Raw genomic sequence first — 25,478 nt, 5'->3', positions numbered from 1 at the left:
TGTTTTGACTTTTATTCTCGCTACGTCGTTTTGTGATCAGGCTAATATTTTTTTTTTTATTGATAAATCGGGCGATTCTGAACACGGCGATACCAAATATGTGTATGTTTATTTTTTTATTTTCTTTTGAATGGGGCAAAAGTGGGTTAATTTTTTTTATATTTTTACAACTTTTTTTTTTTGTTTCTAGGAGTTGCCATAACCCGATCGGCTCTGCTACATACAGGCAATTATCGGATCACCTGTATGTAGCAGAATGTCTCACTTGCTATGAGAGCCGACCACCGGGCAGCACTCAGAGCAATCCGGCAGTGACAAGCATAGAGGTCTCCAGGAGACCTCTGGTTGTCATGCCAATCCATCGGTGACCCACGATCATATGATGGGGTCACCGATTTCTGGTGCGATGGTCGGTAGAGTGCGTTAAATGCCGCTGTCAAGCATTTGACAGCGGCATTTAACGGAAAAACACCAAAAAAGGACACATTCAAGAAAAAACACCAAAAACAGGCAAAGATGCTTACCTGTCTAAATAGGCCTCAATACAAATGCACAAGCAGGGTGCAGCGGACCCAAACAAAATAGCAAATGCACAGGTGCAATACCTAATGAAACAGCCAGACTTCAATAAGGGTTTGGCCGTGTGGTACACCAATGCACTAAGATAAAATACTCTGTATGTGGCGTGTTCACACAAGGAATACAAAGCATCTGGCTACAGCCTATTAATAACGCCCTATGGCGGGCTGCCCAGTGCTAAAATGCATCCCGTGTGAACAGAGGCCACAGTGTACAGAGCCCACATCAAAGGGGGAGACATGACATGCGCAGAACTAGTACAGCGCATGTCATGAAAGGGTTAAATGCCAGTGACCTTAAAGGGAACCTGTCACCTGAATTTGGCGGGACTGGTTTTGGGTCATATGGGCGGAGTTTTCGGGTTTTTGATTCACCCTTTCCTTACCCGCTGGCTGCATGCTGGCTGCAATATTGGATTGACGTTCATTCTCTGTCCTCCATAGTACACGCCTGCACAAGGCAATCTTGCTTTGCGCAGGCGTGTACTATGGAGGACAGAGAATGAACTTCAATCCAATATTGCAGCCAGCATGCAGCCAGCGGGTAAGGAAAGGGTGAATTAAACACCCGAAAACTCCGCCCATATGACCCAAAACCAGTCCCACCAAATTCAGGTGACAGAGTCCCTTTAACTCATTAGATTATCTCATTAGAATTTTTTCAAGGCTGCTCTTGATACTATATCAGCACTTTCTATTTTATGCCTGTGCCTGAGTATTTTTTGACAGATATTATAGAGACACTTCTACTGGACATAATAGTTTCATATATTGCTTTTCTATACTTATGATTGATACATATTCCTGATATGCCCAGTTACCTATTGGGGTTTATGTCTGTTTTTTAGTTTTCTGTATTTATGTCCCACTGTTAGGGTATGTTTCCACATTCAGGATTGCATCAGGATTTGGTCAGGATTTTATGCAGGTAAAATACTGACCAAATCTGCACCTGAGGTCACTGGCAGGTCACCTGCGTTGTCCTTTTGTTTCTTCTGCAATGTAAGGACATGCTGCATTCTTAAAAGATGTGTTGCATGTGCATTTTCGCGGGTATGCCGCATGCGTCTTTTAATGCATAGTGGAGACGGGATTTCATTCAATCCCCTCCACTATGCTGTAACATCTGGACCCTGCGTTTTTGACGCTGTGGCTCAACGCGTCAAAAACGCAGTGTTTCCTGAACGTGGAAACATCTATAAAACCCGCAAACATTTTGGGTATAGCTGAGCGTGTGACCGTCCCGACTTTTATCAAGCTGATACTTTTCACAGGCTGAAATGAAAAAAATTTAAATTTGAAAAAAAAAAATCATAGTTTTTTTAATGGAATAATAAGATCCGAAAATCGTCTAGACGCCAAAAGGGTCATAATAAAAATGACCGCTCACTCCTCTACAAAAAAAAAAACTCCTGATACAATTCTATTGACAGGACAAAATAAGAAAGATTTTATGTTTTGGAAGGAGAGGAGGGAAAACTGGAAGCAGTGGGGAGCAGAAGGACTGCAAAACAATCTGCAGAGCTTCCCTCATACTACAGCACTCAGCCATAGCAACAGGGCAAAATAACAACAATGCGGTTGGCCATAGCAACCAATCACATTGCAGACGTTCACCTCTGTGGTAAAATGAAAGCAAATCCCTGATTGGCTGCTGAGGGCTTCTCCTCAGACTTTAGGTGTGGGTCTGCACCGCTGACGTCACTGCTGCCTGGTGCGTTCACCTTTCTCTTCCGTCCTGAGCTCCGGCTCACACGTTCCCCCGTGTCCGTGTCACACCGCTCCGTGTCACCTCCCACAAACACACGGGGCACATGCACATGCGCAGTGTCCGCAGCGTCCTGTCAGCGCTCGCCCACCCTGTCAGTGACTGGCCCTATCTCCCGGCCTATAGGAGCGCGCAGAGAGCGGCCGGGGGGCGGCGGTGCGGGGCGTGACCCGCTGGTGTCAGAGCCGGGCAGCCTCCTAGACACAGCTGTGGTGTGTGCGCTCCTCCTGCGCCCGGTCCATACACATAGAAGGAAACATAAAGGGGTCCCGGCAGTGCCGCTCTCCTCCATTGTGTCACACAGTGTGAGCCTGGGGAACTCGCAGCTAAAGCCCAGCACCCAGCAGCAGCAGCAGCACAGCAGCATGTACACCGGCGGCAGCAAGAAGAAAAGGCTATGGAGAGAAGAGAAAGGTAGCTACAGCTTCTTGTGCCCATCCTGTGTCTGCTCATCCCCTGTACTGCCATTGTGCCTGCTGCTTCCCCCTGTGTACAGTGCTCGCCTGCAGAGCTGACACTTCACACGGCCGCCTGTGCGGGCACCATCCCAGTGCCCTTGTCATGGGTCAGGGCAAGAGGACGACCTGGGTCAGCACTGGTGATGACCCCACAGCGGTACCTTCAGGGCAATGTTTGTCACCCCCCCAAGAATAATAAAAACTTTAGAAGTTCTGTTCCGTAAGGGGTCCGGGTGCTGAGACCCTTATTGACCACTGCAGCGAATGAGCAGATGTTCTCAGCCACCCTCCATACTAACGAGAGGCCCCGGGCTTCTAGACTGTGTTCACACGGAGGATTTTGAAATAAACCTGTCCAAAAAAAAACCCCTCTTCAAACGCGTTATTGTTTCTATGGGAAATCTACTCTGCTGCGGGAGTGTTTTTTTTTGAGCGTGACAAAGAATTTCAAATAGTGTCTGGTGGAGAAAAAAAAAATCGGTTTATTCTTTTCTACAAATTCTGATGGAATCCTCTCCGCACTGTCAAACCCTCCCTGTGAACATGGCCATGTAGGTCAGGAATGAAAGAAGCGAGCCATTGATGGGACCATAAGCGGTCATGCTGAGGTTACCCCTAAACCGTATGGTTGCTCAGGGAGCAGGTGAAGACAAGGTTCACATAGGACCCCCCTAATTGTAATTTCTATGGTCTTCTATCCTTGAAACATTGTAACAATACACACGTATCAACCAGAGATTAGTGTCTTTAAAGGGAACCTGTCACCTGAATTTGGCGGGACTGGTTTTGGGTCATATGGGCGGAGTTTTCGGGTGTTTGATTCACTCTTTCCTTACCCGCTGGCTGCATGCTGGCTGCAATATTGGATTGAAGTTGATTCTCTGTCCTCCATAGTACATGCCTGCACAAGGCAATCTTGCACACCGCAGGCGTGTACTATGGAGGACAGAGAACGACCTTCAATCCAATATTGCATGCAGCCAGCGGGTAAGGAAAGGGTGAATCAAACACCCGAAAACTCCACCCATATGACCCAAAACCAGTCCCGCCAAATTCAGGTGACAGAGTCCCTTTAAAGTGGCACTTCTGGTAGTAGACGTTGCACTGCACAGCATATGACACCGTATCTGGCGACTATGTCCATTATTGTCTGTCACTAATTTGCATTATTGTAAATCTCTTTTAGGCTTAGTTCACATGGGTAAGGAAGCTTCTCAAACTAGTCACATCCAGACTGCAAGAGAACTGAAAAGTGTAAACTTATCTTTACAGTGACAGAATTGTTACGTTGTTTGCAGTTATATAAAAGATATTAAAGGCCCAATTCATGACATTGTGGCAGGTCACAAAATTCTCACGCAGTGCAGAGGATATAATATATATATTTTATTAGTTATATGCTGGACCGTGCCAGATCTGATAAAGTGGGCAGAGCTTGGATGGGGCATGGTGAACCAAATTCATCAACATTTATGCCATTAAATATTATGTCCTCCAGTCACTACCTGGAGTAACTCTCTTTTTTTTTTTTCTTTTGGACTGAGGGGCAAAGCAGTTGAGTCACACCTGCTTCATTAAGAGGCAGTCTCCTCTTAGGGCTTCTTTTCACTTGCGAGAAATACGTGCGAGTCTCGCATGTTAAAACCAAGCTCTGGCGCCAGCGCTTGGGAGCGGAGTGTGCAGCTCCATGTATTGCTATGCAGCCGCACGCTCCGCTCTGGAATACCGGCGCCAGAGCTTAGTTTTAACATGCAGGACTCACACGTATTTCTCGCAAGTGAAAAGGAGCCCTTAGGCTACTTTTACACTTACCGGGTTTTTTTGCGGGCCGTATTGCTGCAGTTGTCACGGTCTGCCGCAATAACAGACTACAAAAAAACTTGCAGATCGCCCTTTTAGGGTACGTGCACACGATGCGGAAAATGCTGCAGATTTTTTTTTTCACGGACATGAATACGGCCATATGGCACGTCGTGGAATTATTGCAGCCTGTTTTTGCTGCCCCATTGAAATCTATTGGGGCCACAAAAACAGGCCGCAAAATCTCGACAAGTGTAAAAGTAGCTTTAGTTAGATACATCTTACTACAGTGATGACATTGAGGCAGGCGTCACACTAGCGAGTTATACGGACGTATGAGAGGCGCAGAAAATACGGATTGCATACGGTACAATGATTCTCTATGGCCCAACTCCTTTCTGCCGTATTTTACTGATCCATATTATACGGTCTTCTACGGCCATAGAAAATCGCAGCATGCTGCGTTTGTCACCGTATTGCGCAAAAAATCGCCAATGAAAGTCTATGGGGGCGAGAAAAATACGGATTACACACAGACCAGCAGTGTGGCTTGCGAGAAATACGCCAGACATCGCCAGGTGCAAGGAATTGTGGCAAACCCTCAATCAGGAAGCTCAGACATGCTAATTAGCTCAAAAAGCCACACAGACATTCTGGGAGTCTGGTGCTCGCCTCCACGGAGTTCAAAACAGCATGGCCAGCATCATAAACATATGCTCCGCATCCTGGTCTAGGAAAGGCCAGAAATCTGGGACCAGAGGGATCCTAATTATTCCAATCGGGCCAGGAAAGAGGCAGCCTGGAGGACCATATGTGGGATCTTACTCCCAGATTATGCCCAACGGCCATGTGCGGAGCAGACCAAACTTTGTAAGTACAGTAATGGATTGACATTATGTAACCTTCAAAAATGCTTGTCCTACATGATGATATGTTTTTTTAATTTTAGTATGATATTTTGCCTAATTTTTTGTCAAAAGCAAATATCATCATTAACACGATCAAGTGTTTACGTACATAGCTAATATTGTTGTTGCGTTGTGTAGTATTTTTGTTAACACAAAACTCATACACATGGGTGTGGACCATGTCCTTCTCTTGTTAAAAAAAAAAAAATGATTTATAACTTTATGTAAATCATTTCAGAAGGCTTTTTATTCTCGTTCAAATATGATCGAATGTAATTCCGCAAGGACAGGGTCCTCTCCCCTCTGTACCAGTCTCACTGTAAACTTGATTACTGTAAAGGATCTATAATATAACGCTGGGAGCGTCACTCTGTCCGAAGCCTTTATAGACTGTGCTGGCGCAAGCGCCGGCGCAGTCTGGCCCCTACAGAGTAACGCTCCCAGGAGATCGAGGTATGCGTAAGCACTGAACGCATACCGCGATCTCCACCGGAGAGTCAGGGACCGCCAGGAGGGTAAGTATATTCACCTTTCCCCGTTCCAGTGCTGCGTGCGGCTCCGTCTCCCGGCTCCTCTGCTTTGACAGTTCAGAGGGCGCTATGACACTCTTAATGCGCGCCGGCGCCGCCCTCTGACGAGTCACAGGCAGAGGAGCCGGAGTGTGTCTTCAAGAAAATGGCGCCGGAAAGCGCGGACTGCGCAGGCCCCGATTCCGGCAGCAGGAGGACGAAGAAAATGGGCGGAAAGGAATGGCGTAAGTAACAAATTGCTGTGGCACTTCATGCCACAGCAATTTGTTATTTACGCCACCTGATTCCTTTCCGCCGCCATTTTCTTGGTCCTGCTGCCGGAATCGGCGCCGGCGCAGTCCGCGCTTTCCGGCGCCGTTTTCTTGAAGACACACTGCCGGCGCCATTTTCTTGAAGACACACTGCAGGTGTGTCTTGAAGAAAATGGCGCCGGAAAGCGCGGACTGCGCAGGCGCCGATTCCGGCAGCAGGAGGACGAAGAAAATGGGCGGAAAGGAATGGCGTAAGTAACAAATTGCTGTGGCACGAAGCTGTGGCACTTCATGCCACAGCAATTTGTTATTTACGCCACCTGATTCCTTTCCGCTGCCATTTTCTTGGTCCTGCTGCTGGAATCGGCGCCTGCGCAGTCCGCGCTTTCCGGCGCCATTTTCTTGAAGACACACCTGTCTTCAAGAAAATGGCGCCGGAAAGCGTGGACTGCGCAGGCGCCGATTCCGCCAGCAGGAGGACCAAGAAAATGGCGGCGGAAAGGAATCAGGTGGCGCAAGTAACAAATTGCTGTGGCATGAGGCTGTGGCATTTCATGCCACAGCTATTTGTTACTTATGCCACCTGATACGGGGCATATACTATGGAGCAGCGTATGGGGCATATGGATGGGAGCAGCAAATTAAAGAACGGTGCCGCAGGATGGGAGCAGCACATGACAGAACGGGGGTGCAGGATGGCAGCACATGACAGAATGGGGGCGCAGGATGGGAGCAGCACATGACAGGATGGGAGCAGCAAATGACAGAACGGGGGCGCAGGATGGGAGCAGCACATGACAGAACGGGGGCGCTGGATGGGAGCAGCACATGAAAGAACGGGGGCACGGGATGGGAGCAGCAAATGACAGAATGGAGGCGCAGGATGGGAGCAGCACATGACAGAACGGGGGTGCAGGATGGGAGCAGCACATGACAGAACGGGGGCGCTGGATGGGAGCAGCACATGAAAGAACGGGGGCGCAGGATGGGAGCAGCACATGACAGAACGGGGGTGCAGGATGGGAGCAGCACATGACAGAACGGGGGTGCAGGATGGGAGCAGCACATGACAGAACGGGGGCGCAGGATGGGAGCAGCACATGACAGGATGGGGATGCAGGATGGAGCAGCACATGACAGAATGGGGGCACAGGATGGAGCAGCACATGACAGGATGGGGACGCAGGATGGAGCAGCACATGACAGGATGGGGGCACAGGATGGAGCAGCACATGACAGGATGGGGACGCAGGATGGAGCAGCACATGACAGGATGGGGACTCAGGATGGAGCAGCACATACCAGGATGGAGACCATATACCAATATAAATGCTCCCCACCCGGGCGTAGAACGGGTTCAATAGCTAGTATATATATAACCCTGTATGTAAACCCTTTATCATGTACAGCACCATGGAATTAATGGTGCTATATAACTAACTAATAATAATAATAATAATGATAATGATAATAATGATGATATATCAATGCCAACTGTATTAAGCAATGTGCATAATGAGTGTAAACAATATTTTTTCCTATGTCATTGCAGTGGATGATGTTATGACAAGATGGCGCAGCATAAGGGACCAGTACCGGCGGGAACGTCGGATGCGTGCAAGAAGTGGCTCAGCAGCACCACCAAAGAAAAAGAAATATATTTATTATGACCAGCTTTCCTTTTTGGATGCAACTAAGGTAGTAAGTCAGAACGACACTACACATTTAGTTTTATAATTAGTCTTATTAATATCAGTTTTTCAAGTTATTCAATGGCACTTTAGATGTAAGTAGGGGTCAACCTATTCCCAAACAAATGTTTGTTTAAAAAAAAAAAAAAAAAAAAAAAAAATGGTCCTGGAAGAGAGAGGACCCTGCCCGCAAAGCCTCACAAGCTCCAACAAGGGATGGGTTATCATACATTAGGCGAGGGTAGAGCTGTTCATGCAGTGGTTTTGTTGATCTGTGGTTAATGCAGGTTATCTGATTGTTGTAAGAGGTGGGTCTGCCGCCTCTTTGTGTAGCTTTCAATGGTAGGTGACAGTATGATGTGTTGTGGTACTGGTTTACACAGTAGGGGTGATACACTAGATAAATCTTGTATCCCATTGTGGGAAGAGGAGATTTCAGGGGAGTAGAGAATGAGATCTTGTGAGTATCGGAGGTTGTGTGTAGATATTTTTCTTTAGATGAGGTCACAGATGTGTCCTTAAATAATGCTATGAAATTAGTCAATTTATATTAATGTTTTTTTAAATTCTTGATTGTTTACTAACAGAACACAGTCCAACCTCACAGAGAGGGAGACCGGGTCTGAATCCGAACCTGTTATAGTTCCTGTGGGTCTGGAAGAAGATGTGGCAGGCCCATCTTTGTAATCTTCTACCTCCATCATTCTGGGAACATCAGCTTTGGCATCACAAGGCAGAGCAGCCAGTGTTGAAGATGCTGCACCACCACCATCATCAGCACCACATGATCCTGGAATCCAGGAGGAGCAAGCACAGAGCAGCAGTCCTACTGGCCCACAGGTGTCCTCCCCACAGCCACTTGGGCCTTTATTACAGAGATGGCGCCGAAGGAGAGAGGTGCAAGCTACAAGGAGGGATGTGGACGCTGGCGTCCTCAATTATTTGGCAAGGGCAGCCACGAACTATGGAGAGGAGGCATTTGCGTGCAGCCTTGCCCGTTATCTTCGTCCCCTTCAGCGTGAGGTGAGGCTACGTGTGAGAGGGTGCATTCAAATCCTGATTGATCTTGGCACCCCTCCAATTAACCCCTATGAGGTTTTTGCATTTCTGGAGAGAAGGCAGCTTTCACAAAATAACCTCTTGCGCCTTCAATTTCCTCAAAAGGTGCAGGATCAATCAGGATTTGGAGCACCTACTCCACGTATGCCTACACCTCAACCCCTCCCACCCCAAAATCTGCAAAGGCCAGGACTGCACCAAATGGCAGCCTACAACCCCCATTCCCAATATGGCCACTTTTCCAGACCCAGTAATGTAGGCTGGTCCCAACCTGGGTTTGGACAACATAGCCTTTTTGGGGTTGGGTATGACTACAACCAATATCTCCGTCAGCAGGATGGGCAGAGACAATTACATTCTGGACAACAACCAACTGACCAATATGGCCAAGGCCTGTATTCGGCTCTGCAAGCCACATCATCCTCACAGGGTGGAGGCCATTTGGCCCAACAAAGGCCCCCTGAAAAGGACCCTGAGCTGCCGCCATCTCCCCCGCCAACTTACAGGGATCTGTAATGTTTTTTTTTTTATTGTGACTATATGTTCCGCAATACCATGTATTTGGGTAGATTGTAGTGTATGTACACTTTGTTTTTGTTTTTTTGTTTTTAACAAAAATCCAAAAAGAAAACCAATATGGTGGCAATTTTGCAAAAAAGGATTTTGCATTTACTAAAAATAATTTCAAATACCCAATTGATGTTTGTGGACTAATCATTTTAACATCACACACATATGGTCTGTTCATAATCATCTGTTAATGAAATACAACACACACAGTACTGTTTCAATGGCAGAAAAAATTATATTTTGATAATATATTAAGTAAAAAAGAACATCACTACTGAGACACAGCATAATCTTGCCAGGGATTAGCACCCTGAGGAGATACAAAATAATTTGTAAAAACATCCCTAACTTTTATTCCAGAAAGGGGATGGTGCGGAGGAGGGCCATGTGGTGTAGGCCTAATCACATTGCTCAACATGTCTTCACCAATATCATCTGAGGAGCAATCATGTATGTGGGTGTAATTGTGCAAAATTACAGAGGCTTTGATTACTTCATTCACAGAAGTTTCACTGAGCTGAATGGCAGACTGGAGAACACGCCATTTGGCCACCAGAATACCAAAGGCGCACTCCACAAGTCTCCGTGCCCTAGAAAGCCGCAAATTAAATATCCTCCGCCAGTGGTCGAGGTTGCGGCGGGGATAAGGCCTCATGACTTGTCTGGTCAGTTGGAAGGCCTCATCTCCAACAAAAACAAAAGGCACTGCTTCCGCAGTGGAGCCTGGGAGGAGTTGTGGTGGTGGGAGATCTAACTGGTTGTCACATAGCCGCCGACCCATAATGGACGAATTGAAGACCCTAGAGTCTCCAGTTCGGCCATAGGCCCCAATGTCTACAATTATAAACCTGTAGTTACTGTCAACTACAGCTAACAGAACTACAGAGAAAAACTGCTTATAGTTGTAGAATTGGGAGCCAGAGTTCGGCGGCTTACGTACCCTGATATGTTTCCCATCCACGGCTCTAATGCAGTTAGTGAAGTCACAATTTTCCTTGTAACCATGGGATATTTTGAGCCAATCAGCCTGCTTTGGCTCAGGCATCACAAGGTCCTTCAGTTTGTCCCTTATTTGCCTACAGGTTGACCGCGCAATGCCTGAAATTGTGGAGCGGCCTATCAAAAACTCCAGGTGAAGTCCCGCATACGACAATCCAGTTGTCAGGATGCTGAAAGTGACAAAAAAAATAAATTAGCTAGGTTAAAACAGTTCCTAAAAAAAAAAAAACAGGAATAAGCTCAAATTTTGTTTGTTTCGTCTAAAATATGATTTACGCTGTAAAACTAAAAATGTACTTGGGGTACTTCACTAGAACATTTCCAACACTTTTTTTATATCTGCTTGTGCCCTAATGTACACATATACATGAAAATACATGCTAGAACCAAACACATAACAACAAAAGATCATCAACATGCAGTATGGGAGGATGTTGAATACATACCGTAAGGTAAGGAGAAGCCGCTCCTCTGCGGATATGGCTTTGCGCATCCTGGTATCCTGATATGTGATACCTGGACATAACATCTCCAACAATCTATCAAATGTTGTGATGGTCATGCGACAGTACACATAGAATTTGTCAGGATGTGCCCGCAGAGTTGTATAGAGCCTCTGAAAATGGCCTTTAGTGAGGCGTTTAGTCAGAAGAGGATGTACCTACATTCTTCTCCTTTGCGGATCTACAATCACAGGATATGGCTGGCCAAACCGACGCGACAAGACCCAGTAAAACAAAACCCGCTGCGTTGGGGTTAAGTGCTGGAGGTCAGACATGGTGCAAACATTAACACAACACACCAACAGATGCAACAACCACAAAATGGCCATATGGGAGGGTGCCACCTGTTGTAGAGGCCTTAAATAGGGTTGCTGATGGTGATTTAAAGCAATTGCAGCCTCAAAAACCGTTAAATGTCCATTTTGTCAGGTTGCGTGAAAAAAACGCATTATGGTTGGTATACGGATTACATACGCAACATTACATGCGCAAAATACGCAACCACACCTTACCTACGGATTACATACGGATCACCATTTTTGGAATTTTGTGGCGTATTACGGCCGTAAAAAACGGACCTTATTATTGAGTGTGACGCCGGCCTTAGACTGGAGTGAATGAATGGATTTAATTGATCAGGCCCAAAAGTTAGGCTATGTGCACACGTTGCAGATTAGGCTTAGGAATTTCTGGTGCAGATTCTGCCTCTCCTGGCAGAAAACGCACCTGCGGATTTGTCTCATTTTTTGTGCGGTTCCGCAGCATGTTTTTTGGTTTTTTGCTGCGGTTTTCTTGCGGATTTGCTGCGTTTTTTACCCCTGTGGTTTTCTATAAAGGAATGGGTACAAAAACGCTGCAGATTCACAAAAAAGTGACATGCTACTTCTTTTAAACCGCAGCGTTTCCGCAGCGGATTTTCCGCAAAGTGTGCGCAGCATTTTTTTTTCTCATTGATTTACATTGTACTGTAAATCAATTGCGGATCTGCAGCGTTTCTGCACTGCAAAAAACGCTGCGGATCCGCAGAGAATCCGCAACGTGTGCACATACCCTTGAAGTGGGTTTCCCGCCACTCCAGAAACATTTGATTTTGTAGATATTTTGTTAAAAATCTAAATTAAAATTATGGTGCGTGTGCATAGAAAAGGGTTGTCTTGTGAGGAGATAAATATATTCTCCTCTTAAGACAATCGTGTGGCTTTTTTTTTTTTTTTTTTAATAAAAAAAATATATATTTTGGGGGGGTAGAGAAAAATTCTTGCAATTGGGTTTAATTATACATCTTGCAGTTTTATTTTTACAGGCTGTTTCCCTGCGCATTATACTTTTTGGGTGTATAAATCAACTGAGAGGAGGTCAGACTTGGGCCACGTTTACACATTCAGTATTTTACCTTAGTAATTGTAAGCCAAAACCAGGAGTGGGTGATAAATACAGAAGTGGTAACGTGTTTATATTATACTTTTCCTCTGATTGTTCCTCTCCTGGTTTTGGATAACAAATACTGATGTAAAATACTGACCAATTACCGAATGTGTGCACGTGGCCTAAGACTGATAAGTTACTTGTCATTTTAAAACAGAAATGTGAACAGCCCCATAGATTATTTATAATGGTTACGTGTTGTGTCCATGAAAACACAGAACATGTACATACAATACGGATGTCCAAATAAGACTGTCTGAACAAACTAATTGACAGATTCTTCAGATTCTTGGGTACAGAGTTTGGCCACTTTTACTCCTTAGGCTACGTGCCCACAATGACCTTTTGGTCAGTTTTGATGATGCAGATGTCTATAGGCTGCATGCCCATGATCAGGAATACCAACATTCTACATTACAAGCACAGTGGATGGGATTTACAGAAATCTCATGCCCACTGTGCTTCTATTTAAAGGGAATCTGTCACCCCAAAATTCGCCTATAAGCTGCGGCCACCGACATCAGGGGTTATCTACAGTATTCTGTAATGCGCCTCCCATCTTCATACGATGACGTTCTCTTCTTTGCTTCCTGCCGCGGCTCCTGCGCAGGCGTATTGATTTGCCTTGTTGAGGGCAGAGCAAAGTGCGCAGGTGTCGGGAAAGGTCAGAGAGTCCCAGCGCCTGCACACTGCAAGTACTTTAACTTGTTTCTCTTCTCTTTCAGGTTACATCGGGGGCTTATCTACAGCATTACAGAATGCTGTAGATAACCCCTAATGTCGGTGGCCGCAGCTTATAGGTGAATTTTGGGGTGACAGATTCCCTTTAATGCTGCACAAGCTGCCCCCCCCCTCACCCCGTGCTGGTTTACGAGCCGCAGCATGATGTTAATTTCTGTAGCAGAGACGCTAGCCTCCACTGGATTTTGGCCAATAGAATGTCATTACATGTAGTAAATCTGCATGTATTAACAAACAAGCGCAGCAATTAGAACTCAGCGAAAATATGCTGCATCCATAACGCAACTATTTCTGGTCGTGGGCACATAGCCTAAGTGATCTTGGTTACTTTTTTTCCCATTATGTATTTGAGTACTTTATTTTTTCCGTGTGTCATGTTTTAAACCAAGCTGCGATGATTTTGATACTTCATGGTATTTCGCTTTGACAAAACTGACAGTCATGTGCGTATGTACAAATTAAATGCGCATTTTCTGCAGTTGAAACACTAAAAAACGCATATGCTTTTATTTTTACTTGGGTATTTTCCACATGCAATTCAAGTTTATTGGAAAAATCCGCATATAAAGCTCTTGTGTCCAGGATGAGAAATTGACATGTTGTGGTTTGAAACACGCAATGCAGGTCGGTTTATGCTGAGTAAATAAAAGCACAGTGGGCATGACATTTCTGTAAATCCCATCCACTTTCCTGGAACTATAAAACGCAGCGTTTTTCAAGCAGCAAAAATACACCACGTCATAAACTTATCGTGGGCACACAACCTAAGTGCGCTTTCCTGGCTCACTGACCAGTACTCCTGTCCTTACAATGGCTGGTGGGGGAGCATGTCACTAAACCAGTCCATCAGCAATTATACCTATCAGAATATGCCTGAAGAATAACATGCTCCTTTTGTTAACCGCTTCCCGTTTTTTTTTTTCTAATTTTGAAGCAGTGAAAGAAATAACTAAACATGTGTGCAGCAATGTCATTTTTACATTGCTGTGCGTGTTGTTCATTTTTTGCTGGGCTTTTTCAATTGGACTCTACAAAAATACAAACAAAAAAATATTGTGTTCACATTCCTGAGAGCTGAATGTATAGAGAAATAAGGAGCCTGTAAAGGCCAAACTGTACAAACTTTGTAATGAAAACCAATTGCAAAAATTATTTTTATGGTCTATAGTATGTTTATGGGAAAAAAAAGTGTTGCCCATGTTTGGGGACATAAGAATAGCAAAGGAAGTGCACAAACAGAATATTAGAACAGATGTTCTAGGTGGAAAATCTGTTGTATACTAAAATACTAGCAATATGCTTTAGATTTAATAATTAAATCTGCAGCTTAAATTGACTGGCACTACAGATTCACTGAAGTTTTTTTTTTTTTTTTTTTTTTTTTTTTTCTCCATGTACAGTCAGAAAGTTTAGTGTACGTTCACACAACATTAAGTGACCAAATGTTTTGAGACTTACTCAAACTTTGGTTTTCGCAAATTTTTCTGCTGCTTCAGTGTCTTTAGGTCGGTTCGTCGGCTGTTTCTATGTTTAGTGAAGTGCAATTATAACTAATTCTTAAAGTTTTAAACATGTATTGACAAATACGTCAAATTTATGTAAAGACTCAATATTTACAGTCTTGGCTACAATATTTCAAGACCTCTGCAATTCGCCCTGGCAGTTGGATATCGGCTCCTGGGCCAAATCGTGACTGACAGCCCGTAATCTAATTGGTGCTTGGAGTTCCACAATTTATGTTCTGTCCACCTGCTTTTTGGGATTGAACACAGATTCTCAAATGGAGTGAGATCTGGGGAGTTCCCTGGCCATGGAACTAAAATTTTAAATACCGTATATACTCGAGTACTAGCCAACCCAAATATAAGCAGAGGCACCTAATTTTACTACAAAAACACTGGGAAAACTTATTGACTTGAGTATACGCCTGGTAGGCACAGCCCCCCCCAGCAGAAAAACATAAACTATTCTACTTGTCTTCCCTGTGCTCCCTTGCATCATCCTTGCTCTGATGCCAGTAGCTTTGCAAGTAGAGGACAACTGCTGGAATACTCGCTGCTTTCCACGCCGGGGCTATGGGTGTGTGGAGCAGTGAATATTCATTAATCTTTAATAGCGGGCACTGTAAACTTAGCCGCTGGCTTGCTGCAGCGGCCTGGCGATCACGTGTGCCTGCTACAAAAGGCAATGAATATTCACTGATGTACACGCCCATGGGATTGGAGAGCAATTAAAATGAATTCCCTTAAGTAGTGGGGACACATGATTGCTGGTGGCTGTGACAACTGTGCCCGCTGCTAAAGAGACATGAATATTCACTGCTCTTCATGCTTTTTCATGTCTCTTTAGCAGCGGGCACAGGTGTTAGCCGCAGCAGCCGGCTCCTGCCTGCTGTGACCCACTGCCTCAACACCTCAGTCTTACAGTCTGAAAAATACTGTAATTGGGACCTTCACTCAAGTATAAGCCGGAGGGGGGGGGGGCTTTTTCAGCATAATAAAAATGTGCTGAAAAACTTGGCTTATACATGAGTATATACAGTATTTTATTCAAGAAGCCTTTTGATCATCAGTTTTGCCTTGTGTCATGGTCTCTCATTCTGTAATTTCATTGTTCATCACCAAATGGCTGCTGGAGAAGTTGCTTTGGGAGAATTTCTTTTGTTAGTTCTTTATTCTGGGTAATGTTTTTTAGGTAAAATTATAAGTGAGCCCTGTCACTTTAAGTAATCCCACACATGGATGGTGTCAGGATGCTTTACAGTTGGTACACACAGGTCTCATGGTAGCGCTCACCTATCTTCTTCAGACAATCGTGCTTCCAGATGTGCCCTGCCGTCTGAAGGGTGCTTCATCAGAAGAAATAACATTATCCCAGTCATTTGCAGTCCAATCCCTGAACTTCCTGTCAAGTTATTTTCTCTAATGAATCCCACTTCAGACTGTTTGGGAAATCTGGAAGAATGATTGTCTGGATAAGAAAATGTGAGAACTACCATACAGTGGGGCAAAAAAGTATTTAGTCAGTCAGCAATAGTGCAAGTTCCACCACTTAAAAAGATGAGAGGCGTCTGTAATTTACATTATAGGTAGACCTCAACTATGGGAGACAAACTGAGAAAAAAAAAATCCAGAAAATCACATTGTCTGTTTTTTTAACATTTTTATTTGCATATTATGGTGGAAAATAAGTATTTGGTCAGAAACAAACAATCAAGATTTCTGGCTATCACAGACCTGTAACTTCTTCTTTAAGAGTCTCCTCTTTCCTCCACTCATTACCTGTAGTAATGGCACCTGTTTAAACTTGTTATCAGTATAAAAAGACACCTGTGCACACCCTCAAACAGTCTGACTCCAAACTCCACTATGGTGACGACCAAAGAGCTGTCAAAGGACACCAGAAACAAAATTGTAGCCCTGCACCAGGCTGGGAAGACTGAATCTGCAATAGCCAACCAGCTTGGAGTGAAGAAATCAACAGTGGGAGCAATAATTAGAAAATGGAAGACATACAAGACCACTGATAATCTCCCTCGATCTGGGGCTCCACGCAAAATCCCACCCCATGGGGTCAGAATGATCACAAGAGCGGTGAGCAAAAATCCCAGAACCACGCAGGGGGACCTAGTGAATGAACTGCAGAGAGCTGGGACCAATGTAACAAGGCCAACCATAACACACTACGCCACCATGGACTCAGATCCTGCAGTGCCAGACGTGTCCCACTGCTTAAGCCAGTACATGTCCGGGCCCGTCTGAAGTTTGCTAGAGAGCATTTGGATGATCCAGAGGAGTTTTGGGAGAGTGTCCTATGGTCTGATGAAACCAAACTGGAACTGTTTGGTAGAAACACAACTTGTCGTGTTTGGAGGAAAAAGAATACTGAGTTGCATCCATCAAACACCATACCTACTAAAAAGCATGGTGGTGGAAACATCATGCTTTGGGGCTCTTTCTCTGCAAAGAGGCCAGGACGACTGATCCGGGTACATGAAAGAATGAATGAGGCCATGTATCGTGAGATTTTGAGTGCAAACCTCCTTCCATCAGCAAGGGCATTGAAGATGAAACGTGGCTGGGTCTTTCAACATGACAATGATCCAAAGCACACCGCCAGGGCAACGAAGGAGTGGCTTCGTAAGAAGCATTTCAAGGTCCTGGAGTGGCCTAGCCAGTCTCCAGATCTCAACCCTATAGAAAACCTTTGGAGGGAGTTGAAAGTCCGTGTTGCCAAGCGAAAAGCCAAAAACATCACTGCTCTAGAGGAGATCTGCATGGAGGAATGGGCCAACATACCAACAACAGTGTATGGCAAACTTGTGAAGACTTACAGAAAACGTTTGACCTCTGTCATTGCCAACAAAGGATATATTACAAAGTATTGAGATGAAATTTTGTTTCTGACCAAATACTTATTTTCCACCATAATATGCAAATAAAATGTTCAAAAAACAGACAATGTGATTTTCTGGATTTTTTTTTCTCAGTTTGTCTCCCATAGTTGAGGTCTACCTATGATGTAAATTACAGACGCCTCTCATCTTTTTAAGTGGTGGAACTTGCACTATTGCTGACTGACTAAATACTTTTTTGCCCCACTGTAAGTCCTGTGACTTGCTAACAGTAAGGCCGGCGTCACACTCAGCGTAAGACAATACGGTCCGTATATTACGGCCGTAATACGCTGAAAAGTCCCCCAAATAGTGGTCCGTAGCTCCTCCGTAGGCAGGATGTATCAGCGTATTTTGCGCATGACATCCTCCGTATGTAATCCGTATGGCATCCGTACTGCGTGTTTTTCTCGCAGGCTTGCAAAACCGACATACGGCTATACAAGGAATCCATATGTCAAAAAAAAACCAAACAAACATATATACTATGTATAGACACATATATGTATATATATTATTACTTCATACAGCGCTAGATAGCTTTAAAGCCGGCAATTCAATTACCGGCTTTTGCTATTTCCTTCCTAAACCCGACATGATATGAGACATGATTACATACAGTAAACCATCTCATATCACCATTTTTTTGCATATTCCACACTACTAATGTTAGTAGTGTGTATATGCAAAATTTGGCCGTTCTAGCTATTAAATTAAAGGGTTAAATGGCGGAAAAAATTGGCGTGGGCTCCCGCGCAATTTTCTTTGCAGAGTAGTAAAGCCAGTGACTGAGGGCGGATATTAATAGCCTGGAGAGGGTCCACGGTTATTGCCCCCCCCCCCTGGCTAAAAACATCTGCCCCCAGCCACCCCAGAAAAGGCACATCTGGAAGATGCGCCTATTCTGGCACTTGGCCACTCTCTTCCCATTCCCGTGTAGCGGTGGGATATGGGGTAATGAAGGGTTAATGCCACCTTGCTATTGTAAGGTGACATTAAGCCAAATTAATAATGGAGAGGCGTCAATTATGACACCTATCCATTATTAATCCAATAGTAGTAAAGGGTTAAAAAAACCACAAACACATTATTAAAAATTATTTTAATGAAATAAAAACAAAGGTTGTTGTAGTAATTTATTCTACGCTCAATCCATCTGAAGACCCTCGCTCTGTAACAAAGAAAAAATAATAAACCAACAATATACATACCTTCCGAAGATCTGTAAGGTCCCACGATGTAAATCCATCTGAAGAGGTTAAAATATTTTGCAGCCAGGAGCTCTGTTAATGCAGCGGTGCTCCTGGCTGCAAAACCCCGGGGAATGAAGGTAAAGTAGGTCAATGACCTATATTTACCTTCATTTGCAGTGAGGCGCCCTCTGCTGGTTGTTCCTAGATCGTGGGAACTTTCCTAGAAAGCTCCCAGGCTCGAGTTCATATGAGGACAACCTATTCTATGTGTACACATTTATTCTACTTATTCTACCTATTCTACTGTAAGCTGTCAGTGTGATTTTACTGTACACCGCACTGAATTGCCGGCTTTTCTCTCTAACACCGCTGCGTATTTCTCGCAAGTCACACTGCTGGTCCGTGTGTAATCCGTATTTTTCTGGCTTCCATAGACTTTCATTGGCGCTTTTTTTGCGCAATACGGTGACAAACGCAGCATGCTGCGATTTTCTACGGCCGTAGAAAGCCGTATAATACTGATCAGTAAAATACGGCAGATAGGAGCAGGGGCATAGAGAATAATTGGGACGTTTGTTAGGCGTGTTTTACGGACGTATTTTATGCGCTCATACGTCCGTAAAACTCGCTAGTGTGACGCCGGCCTAAAACCTCTTGAGATCATTCATGTGTGGGGTTGTTTAATTCCGTAGAGTGGGCTCACGTACAATTTTGCCTTAAAAATAATAATAATCTTTATTTTTATATAGCGGTAACATATTCCGCAGCGCTTTACGCTTTTGCACACATTATCATCACTGTCCCCGATGGGGCTCACAATCTAAATTCCCTATCAATATGTCTTTGGAATGTGGGAGGAAACCGGAGAACCCGGAGTAAACCCACGTAAATACGGGGAGAACATACAAACTCCTCGCAGATGTTGTCCAAGGTGGGATTAGAACCCAGGACTCCAGCGCTGCAAGGCTGCAGTGCTAACCACTGAGCCACCGTGCTGCCCTGGAAAAACAAACAAAAGAAACAAAACACTGTCATGAATAAAAATAAAATTGTGATAAATTTCAAGAACTGATATAAATTAATAATGTATTGACATTGGGTTGTCATTAGAGATGAGCGCATTTGATCGGGTTAGGGCTTAATCGGCAAGCTATAGCACTTAAGCTGCAGAGGGAACCCGGCTTCCTGGATCGCTCCGGCTGATCAGCTGTTCGGCGCCGCAGCTGCATGTGTCACGGCTGTGTGACAGGCATCACACATGCATGGAGAGCACAACAAACAGGCTCTCCATGCATGTGTCATGAATGTCACACAGCCGCTGCCACAGCGCTCGGGAGTGGAGTGATGCCAGCGGTAGTACCAAATCTGTTTGAGAGCACAGTGTTAGCTAACGCGTTGTTCTGGGGTCTCTTGTGTGAGATTATTTTGGGGGTGTCGGCTGTCCTGGATGAAGAGTCTTTTGGTCTCCGTATAACTGTATTAGATTTATTTTTGTGCATGCATACAGTTAGCCGCCTGGATTTTTTTTTCAAAATTTTGATTAAATCATGCTGGGACTCATTTCTTGGGTAGGTTGTCTTTTTGGGGAAACAGGGTAGTAATCCTAATCAGTATGTATTAAGCTCCTGTTTTGAAATGTGTTTTCTGAAAAAATCAGCAGCATTTCAGAATGCTGCATACATATGTGGAGCCTGTCTCTGATTTTTGCATGCCTTGTTCTTGCAGCCTGAATTGTCCGAAAGGTTTACTTTTATATTGGGAAAACTTTGATGTCAGCTTCCGTTTAAAGTACAGCCACCCTTTTTTAAGGCATTTTCTTTTTATAGCTTTTAATACTTTCTGAGCTAGACCCCCCCATCCCAACTTCTTCTCCATAGCACAAAAAATACCCCCGAAGGGGGTCGCCTGTCTTCATCCAGTGCCTCCTCTTGCGTCTCAATCGCTGTCCTGCCCAGATTCATGTGGCTGACGCATCCTATGCCATCCACACAGACCCCCCCAACCCCCCACCCCCCCATGCGCTCTTGCGCAGGCGCATTTCTCTCTGCTTTGCTAATGGATTTGGGACTTGCTTACTAGACTGCTCGAAAAGAAGCCTTAAAGGCGGCGGACATACTCTTATATTGGGAGAACATGACTGGTTCCTTTTTAAGGCAACTATTTTTTTTTTTGTGTTTTTTTTAGCGTTCATTTAGGCTGTGTGCACACAATGCGGATTTAGTGCGGATCCGCATCGTTTTTTTTCGTGCAGATCCGCAAAGTGATTTACAGTACAATGTAAATCGATAGAAAAAAATTGCTGTGCTATTGGTGCTGAAAATTCTGCATGAAAAACTTTGCGGAACAAAAGAAGCCACATTTTACTTCTTTTGTGCGGATCTACAGCATTTCTGCACCCTTCATTTATAGAAATCCGCAGTGGAAAAAAACGCATGAAATCAACAGAAAATCCGCAACAAAAACGCACAAAATCCGCATTAAAAAACGTGTCAAATCTGCATATGCGTTTTCTACCAGGAGATGCGGATTTTGTGCAGAAAATTCTGCACCCCAATCCGCAACGTGTGCACATAGCCTTATTCACACATCAGTGTATCACAGGTAGACCTTGGGCTTCTTCAACCACCTCATAATCATATTTAGTTCCAATTCCAGCTCTTGATTCCCTCAGTTGCAGCTTTAAAGGGGTTGTTCACACTTGGGGACTTTTTTTTTTTTTTTTTTAAACCCCATTTGCATGGAAAAAATAAAATTAAAATTTGGAATTGCGTTCACTGCAGATCTTTGATCAGTGACTTTTTCTCATGGTGCTGAAGTCACCACAGTGACCGGCATGAACCTCGATGAGGTCACTGATGCTGCTCGCTGAAGCTCATTGATCAGCCTGGACGATCGTAACTTAGCACTGTCTAGGTTGAAAACTTTATCACCAGACATGGATTACGGCGTGGGACAAAACGTAGCACAGGAGAAGTATGTTGTGGTTTTTTTTTTTTCTTTTTTAGTTTTATTACAGGGGATGAGGGCTCCAATGGAATGGGCGATTTGTGAATATAACTGTTTATTTTTAAATAAAAGTGAAAGTGTGTTTTTTTTTTTTCTCTCACTTTAAATGACTTTATTCTGGCTGTGTGTTTATTTACCATACAATCTAAAAGATATGTAAAGGATAGGTGTTCTATCACTAAGCCGTGGGCTTGATGTCACCAGACAATATAAAGGTGACATCAACCCCACAAATATTACCCCACTTGCCACCGCTACAGGGCTAGTGGGAAGAGCTGGGCAAAGTGCCAGAATTGGCGCATCTAATCGATGTGCCTTTTTTGGGCAGCAGCGGGCTGCTATGTTTAGGTTGCGGGGAGGGGTGAGTCAATATCCATAGCCTCTTACAGCCTGAGAATACCAGTCCCCAGCTGCTCTGTTTTTTTCTTGTTATATACAGTTGTGCTCAAAAGTTTACATACCCCAACAGAATTTTTGCTTTCTTGTTTTTTTTTTTTTTTTTTTTTCAGAGAAAATGAATAACACCAACATTTTTTCTCCATTCATGGTCAGTGATTGGGTGAAACCATTTATTGTCAAACTACTGTTTTCTCTTTTTAAATCCTAATGACAACCCAAAACATCCAAATGACCCTGATCAAACGTTCACATATCCCATTGCTTAATACCGTGTATTTCCCCCTCTAACATCAATGACGGATTAAAGTCTTTTGTGGTAGTTGTGGATGAGGTTCATAATTGCCCACTCTTCTTGGCAAAAAAAAACTCCAGTTCTTGTAAATTCCTGGGCTGTGTAGCATGAACTGCCAAAGTGGCTCAATGATATTGAGGTCAGGAGACTGAGATGGCCACTCCAGAACCTTGACTTTGTTCTGCTGTAGCCAATGACAGGTTGTCTTGGCCTTGTCTTTTGGATCGTTGTCATTTTGGAACATCCAAGTACGTCCCATGTGCAGCTTCTGGGCTGATAATTGCAAATTTGCCTCCAGTATTTGCTGATAACGTGCAGCATTCATCTTTCCTTCAAATTTACCAAGTTTCTGTGCCTTTGTAGCTCGCACATTCCCCACAAAACATCAGCGATCCACCTCCGTGCGTTCAGTTGGATTGGTGTTCCTTTCATCATAGGCCTTGTTGACCTCTCTCCAAATGTAACGTTTATCGTTGTGGCCAAAAAGTTAAATTTTGCTCTCAATACTCCAAATTATCTTGCTGCAGAAGTTTTGAAGCTTGTCTCTGTGCTGTTTGGCGTATTGTTGGCAAGATACTTTGTGGCATTTGTGCTGTAATGGCTTTCTTCTGGCGACTCGACCATGCAGCCCATTTTTATTCAATTGCCCCCTTATTGTGCATCTTGAAACAGCCACATCGCTAGTTTTTAGAGAATCCAGTATTTCAGCTGATGTTACTTGTAGGTTTTTCTTTGCATCCTGAACAATTTTCCTGGCAGTTGTGGACGACATTTTTCTTGGTCTGTCTGACCGTGGTTTTGTTTTTAGAGCCCCTGATTTTCCATTTGTTAATCACCGTTTGAACGCTGCTGACTGGCATTATCAATTCCTTGGATATCTTTTTTTGTATCCCTTTCCTATTTTATACAGTTCAACTACCTTTTCCCATAGATTCGTTGACAATTCTTTTGCTTTCCCAAAGACTCACAATCCAGAAATGTCAGTGGCTGGATGAAAGATGCGAGTCTGTCTGGATCCCAGAAACTCACTCAGCTTTCATGCACACACAATGATAACACGCAAACAGGTCACAGATGAGGATGTTACCTTTACTAGCCATTCAAACCCATTTGTGTCAACTTTTCTGTGCATGTTATCTTGCCAAAATCTCCAGGGTATGTGAACTTTTGATCAGGGTAATTTTGATGTTTTGGGTTGTCATTATGATTTAGAAAGAGAAAACACGGTAGTTTGACAATAAATGGCTTCACCCAACCACTAACCATGAATGGAGAAAGTTTTGGCATTGTATTTCATATTCTCTGAAAAAAGTCCAAGAAAGCAAAAATTCTGCTGGGGTATGTAAACTTTTGAGCACAACTGTAAGTCTGCAGGAAAATTTGAGTGCAAGATCCATTGTTTTGCACTCTGTTGTGGATGGTTTTCAGTGAACCAAAACAAGCAAACACATGTTAGTTTGTTTTTTAGATCCCACTACGTGAAGTCATGGTTGATCTTTGTTTCATTTCTCTAATATATTATAGGTGAGGCAACATTCACACTTTCTTTAGTTAGCGTTTTCCGTCTGTATTTGTAATCAGAAGTGGAACTCGCAAACTCAAAGAAAAATTAATGGAAGAATATGTATCTCTTCCATGTTGGGCTTGCTGATTGCTTATGAAAGGAGTGGGGGCAGGGCAGTTTAATGCCCTGCACTCCTTCCATATGTTCCTGATAAAAGCGGTATATTCCATATTTTAGGTGATGTTGATATATTGTATAATGCATTGTACCTATGTTTGTGTTGCAAAGATATAGGGATAGTGTAGGACTTGGATCAGTAGTGGGAGTACAGTAGGATAAGGATTAGTTGCACCAATAGGATTTGTCTGGCTAGGACGAGCTAAAAAAAGTAGTTGGGGGGAGCTTCCTGGGGTAGTTAGTGTGTAAGCCGGCAGCAAGGACAGGACAGTTGTGTCCAGGGGAACGTTTAAGCAGAGGAGCCCAGCAGTCCAGGGCCTAAGAGCTGACAGTCATATGGTGGTGGAGGATTATCAGGGCAGCCAGAGGCGTAGCTAGGGATTTGGTTCAAGGGGAGCGAAGCGTCCGACTTTTGTCCACCCCCTTCCCTGCACACACACACACCCAAAACTATTGACACCCCTTCAATTCTGTCAGATAATACTCAGTTTCTTCCTGAAAATGATTGCAAACACAAATTCTTTACTATTATCTTCATTTAATTTGTCTTCAATGAAAAAACAAAAAAAGAATTGTCCTGAAGCCAAATTGGATATAATTCCACACCAAACATAAAAAAGGGGGTGGAAAAAATTATTGGCACTGTTAGAAAATCATGTGATGCTTCTCTAATTTGTGTAATTAACAGCACCTGTAACTTACCTGTGGCACCTAACAGGTGTTGGCAATAACTAAATCACACTTGCAGCCAGTTGACATGGATTAAAGTTGACTCCACCTTTGTCCTGTGTCCTTGTGTGTACCACGTTGAGCATGGAGGAAAGAAATAAGACCAAAGAACTGTCTGAGGACTTGAGAAACCAAATTGTGAGGAAGCATGAGCAATCTCAAGGCTACAAGTCCATCTCCAAAGACCTGAATGTTCCTGTGTCTACCGTGCGCAGTGTCATCAAGAAGTTTAAAGCCCATGGCACTGTGGCTAACCTCCCTAGATGTGGACGGAAATGAAAAATTGACGAGAGATTTCAACGCGAGATTGTGCGGATGTTGGATAAAGAACCTCGACTAACATCCAAACAAGTTCAAGCTGCCCTGCAATCCGAGGGTACAAGTGTCAACCCGTACTATCCGTCGGCGTCTGAATGAAAAGGGACTGTATGGTAGTAGACCCAGGAAGACCCCACTTCTTACCCAGAGACCTAAAAAAGCCAGGCTGGAGTTTGCCAAAAACTT

At 44.0% G+C, this 25,478-nt stretch overlaps 1 protein-coding gene across 6 annotated transcripts in view; it reads left to right on the top strand.

Moving 5' to 3' along the window:
- Window positions 1-2,292: 2,292 nt before the first annotated feature.
- The window catches only part of MACROD2 (mono-ADP ribosylhydrolase 2), a 2,991,260-nt gene continuing 2,968,074 nt past the window's right edge, over window positions 2,293-25,478 (top strand). For 5 of the 6 annotated variants that reach the window (XM_069768759.1, XM_069768757.1, XM_069768760.1 and 2 more), the window contains exon 1: window positions 2,414-2,760. In XM_069768759.1, coding sequence (XP_069624860.1) covers window positions 2,712-2,760 — 49 coding nt within the window. In that variant the 5' untranslated portion in view covers window positions 2,414-2,711. Of the gene's footprint in view, window positions 2,761-25,478 lie in introns of all 6 variants that reach the window. The other variant, XM_069768762.1, reaches the window with a different exon arrangement.

This window comes from Ranitomeya imitator, chromosome 5 (assembly GCF_032444005.1).
Source record: "Ranitomeya imitator isolate aRanImi1 chromosome 5, aRanImi1.pri, whole genome shotgun sequence".
NCBI classification, from domain to species: Eukaryota; Metazoa; Chordata; class Amphibia; order Anura; family Dendrobatidae; genus Ranitomeya; species Ranitomeya imitator.
Note: the sequence above shows the minus strand (reverse complement) of the source record. Positions and strands in the feature narration are given on the sequence as shown.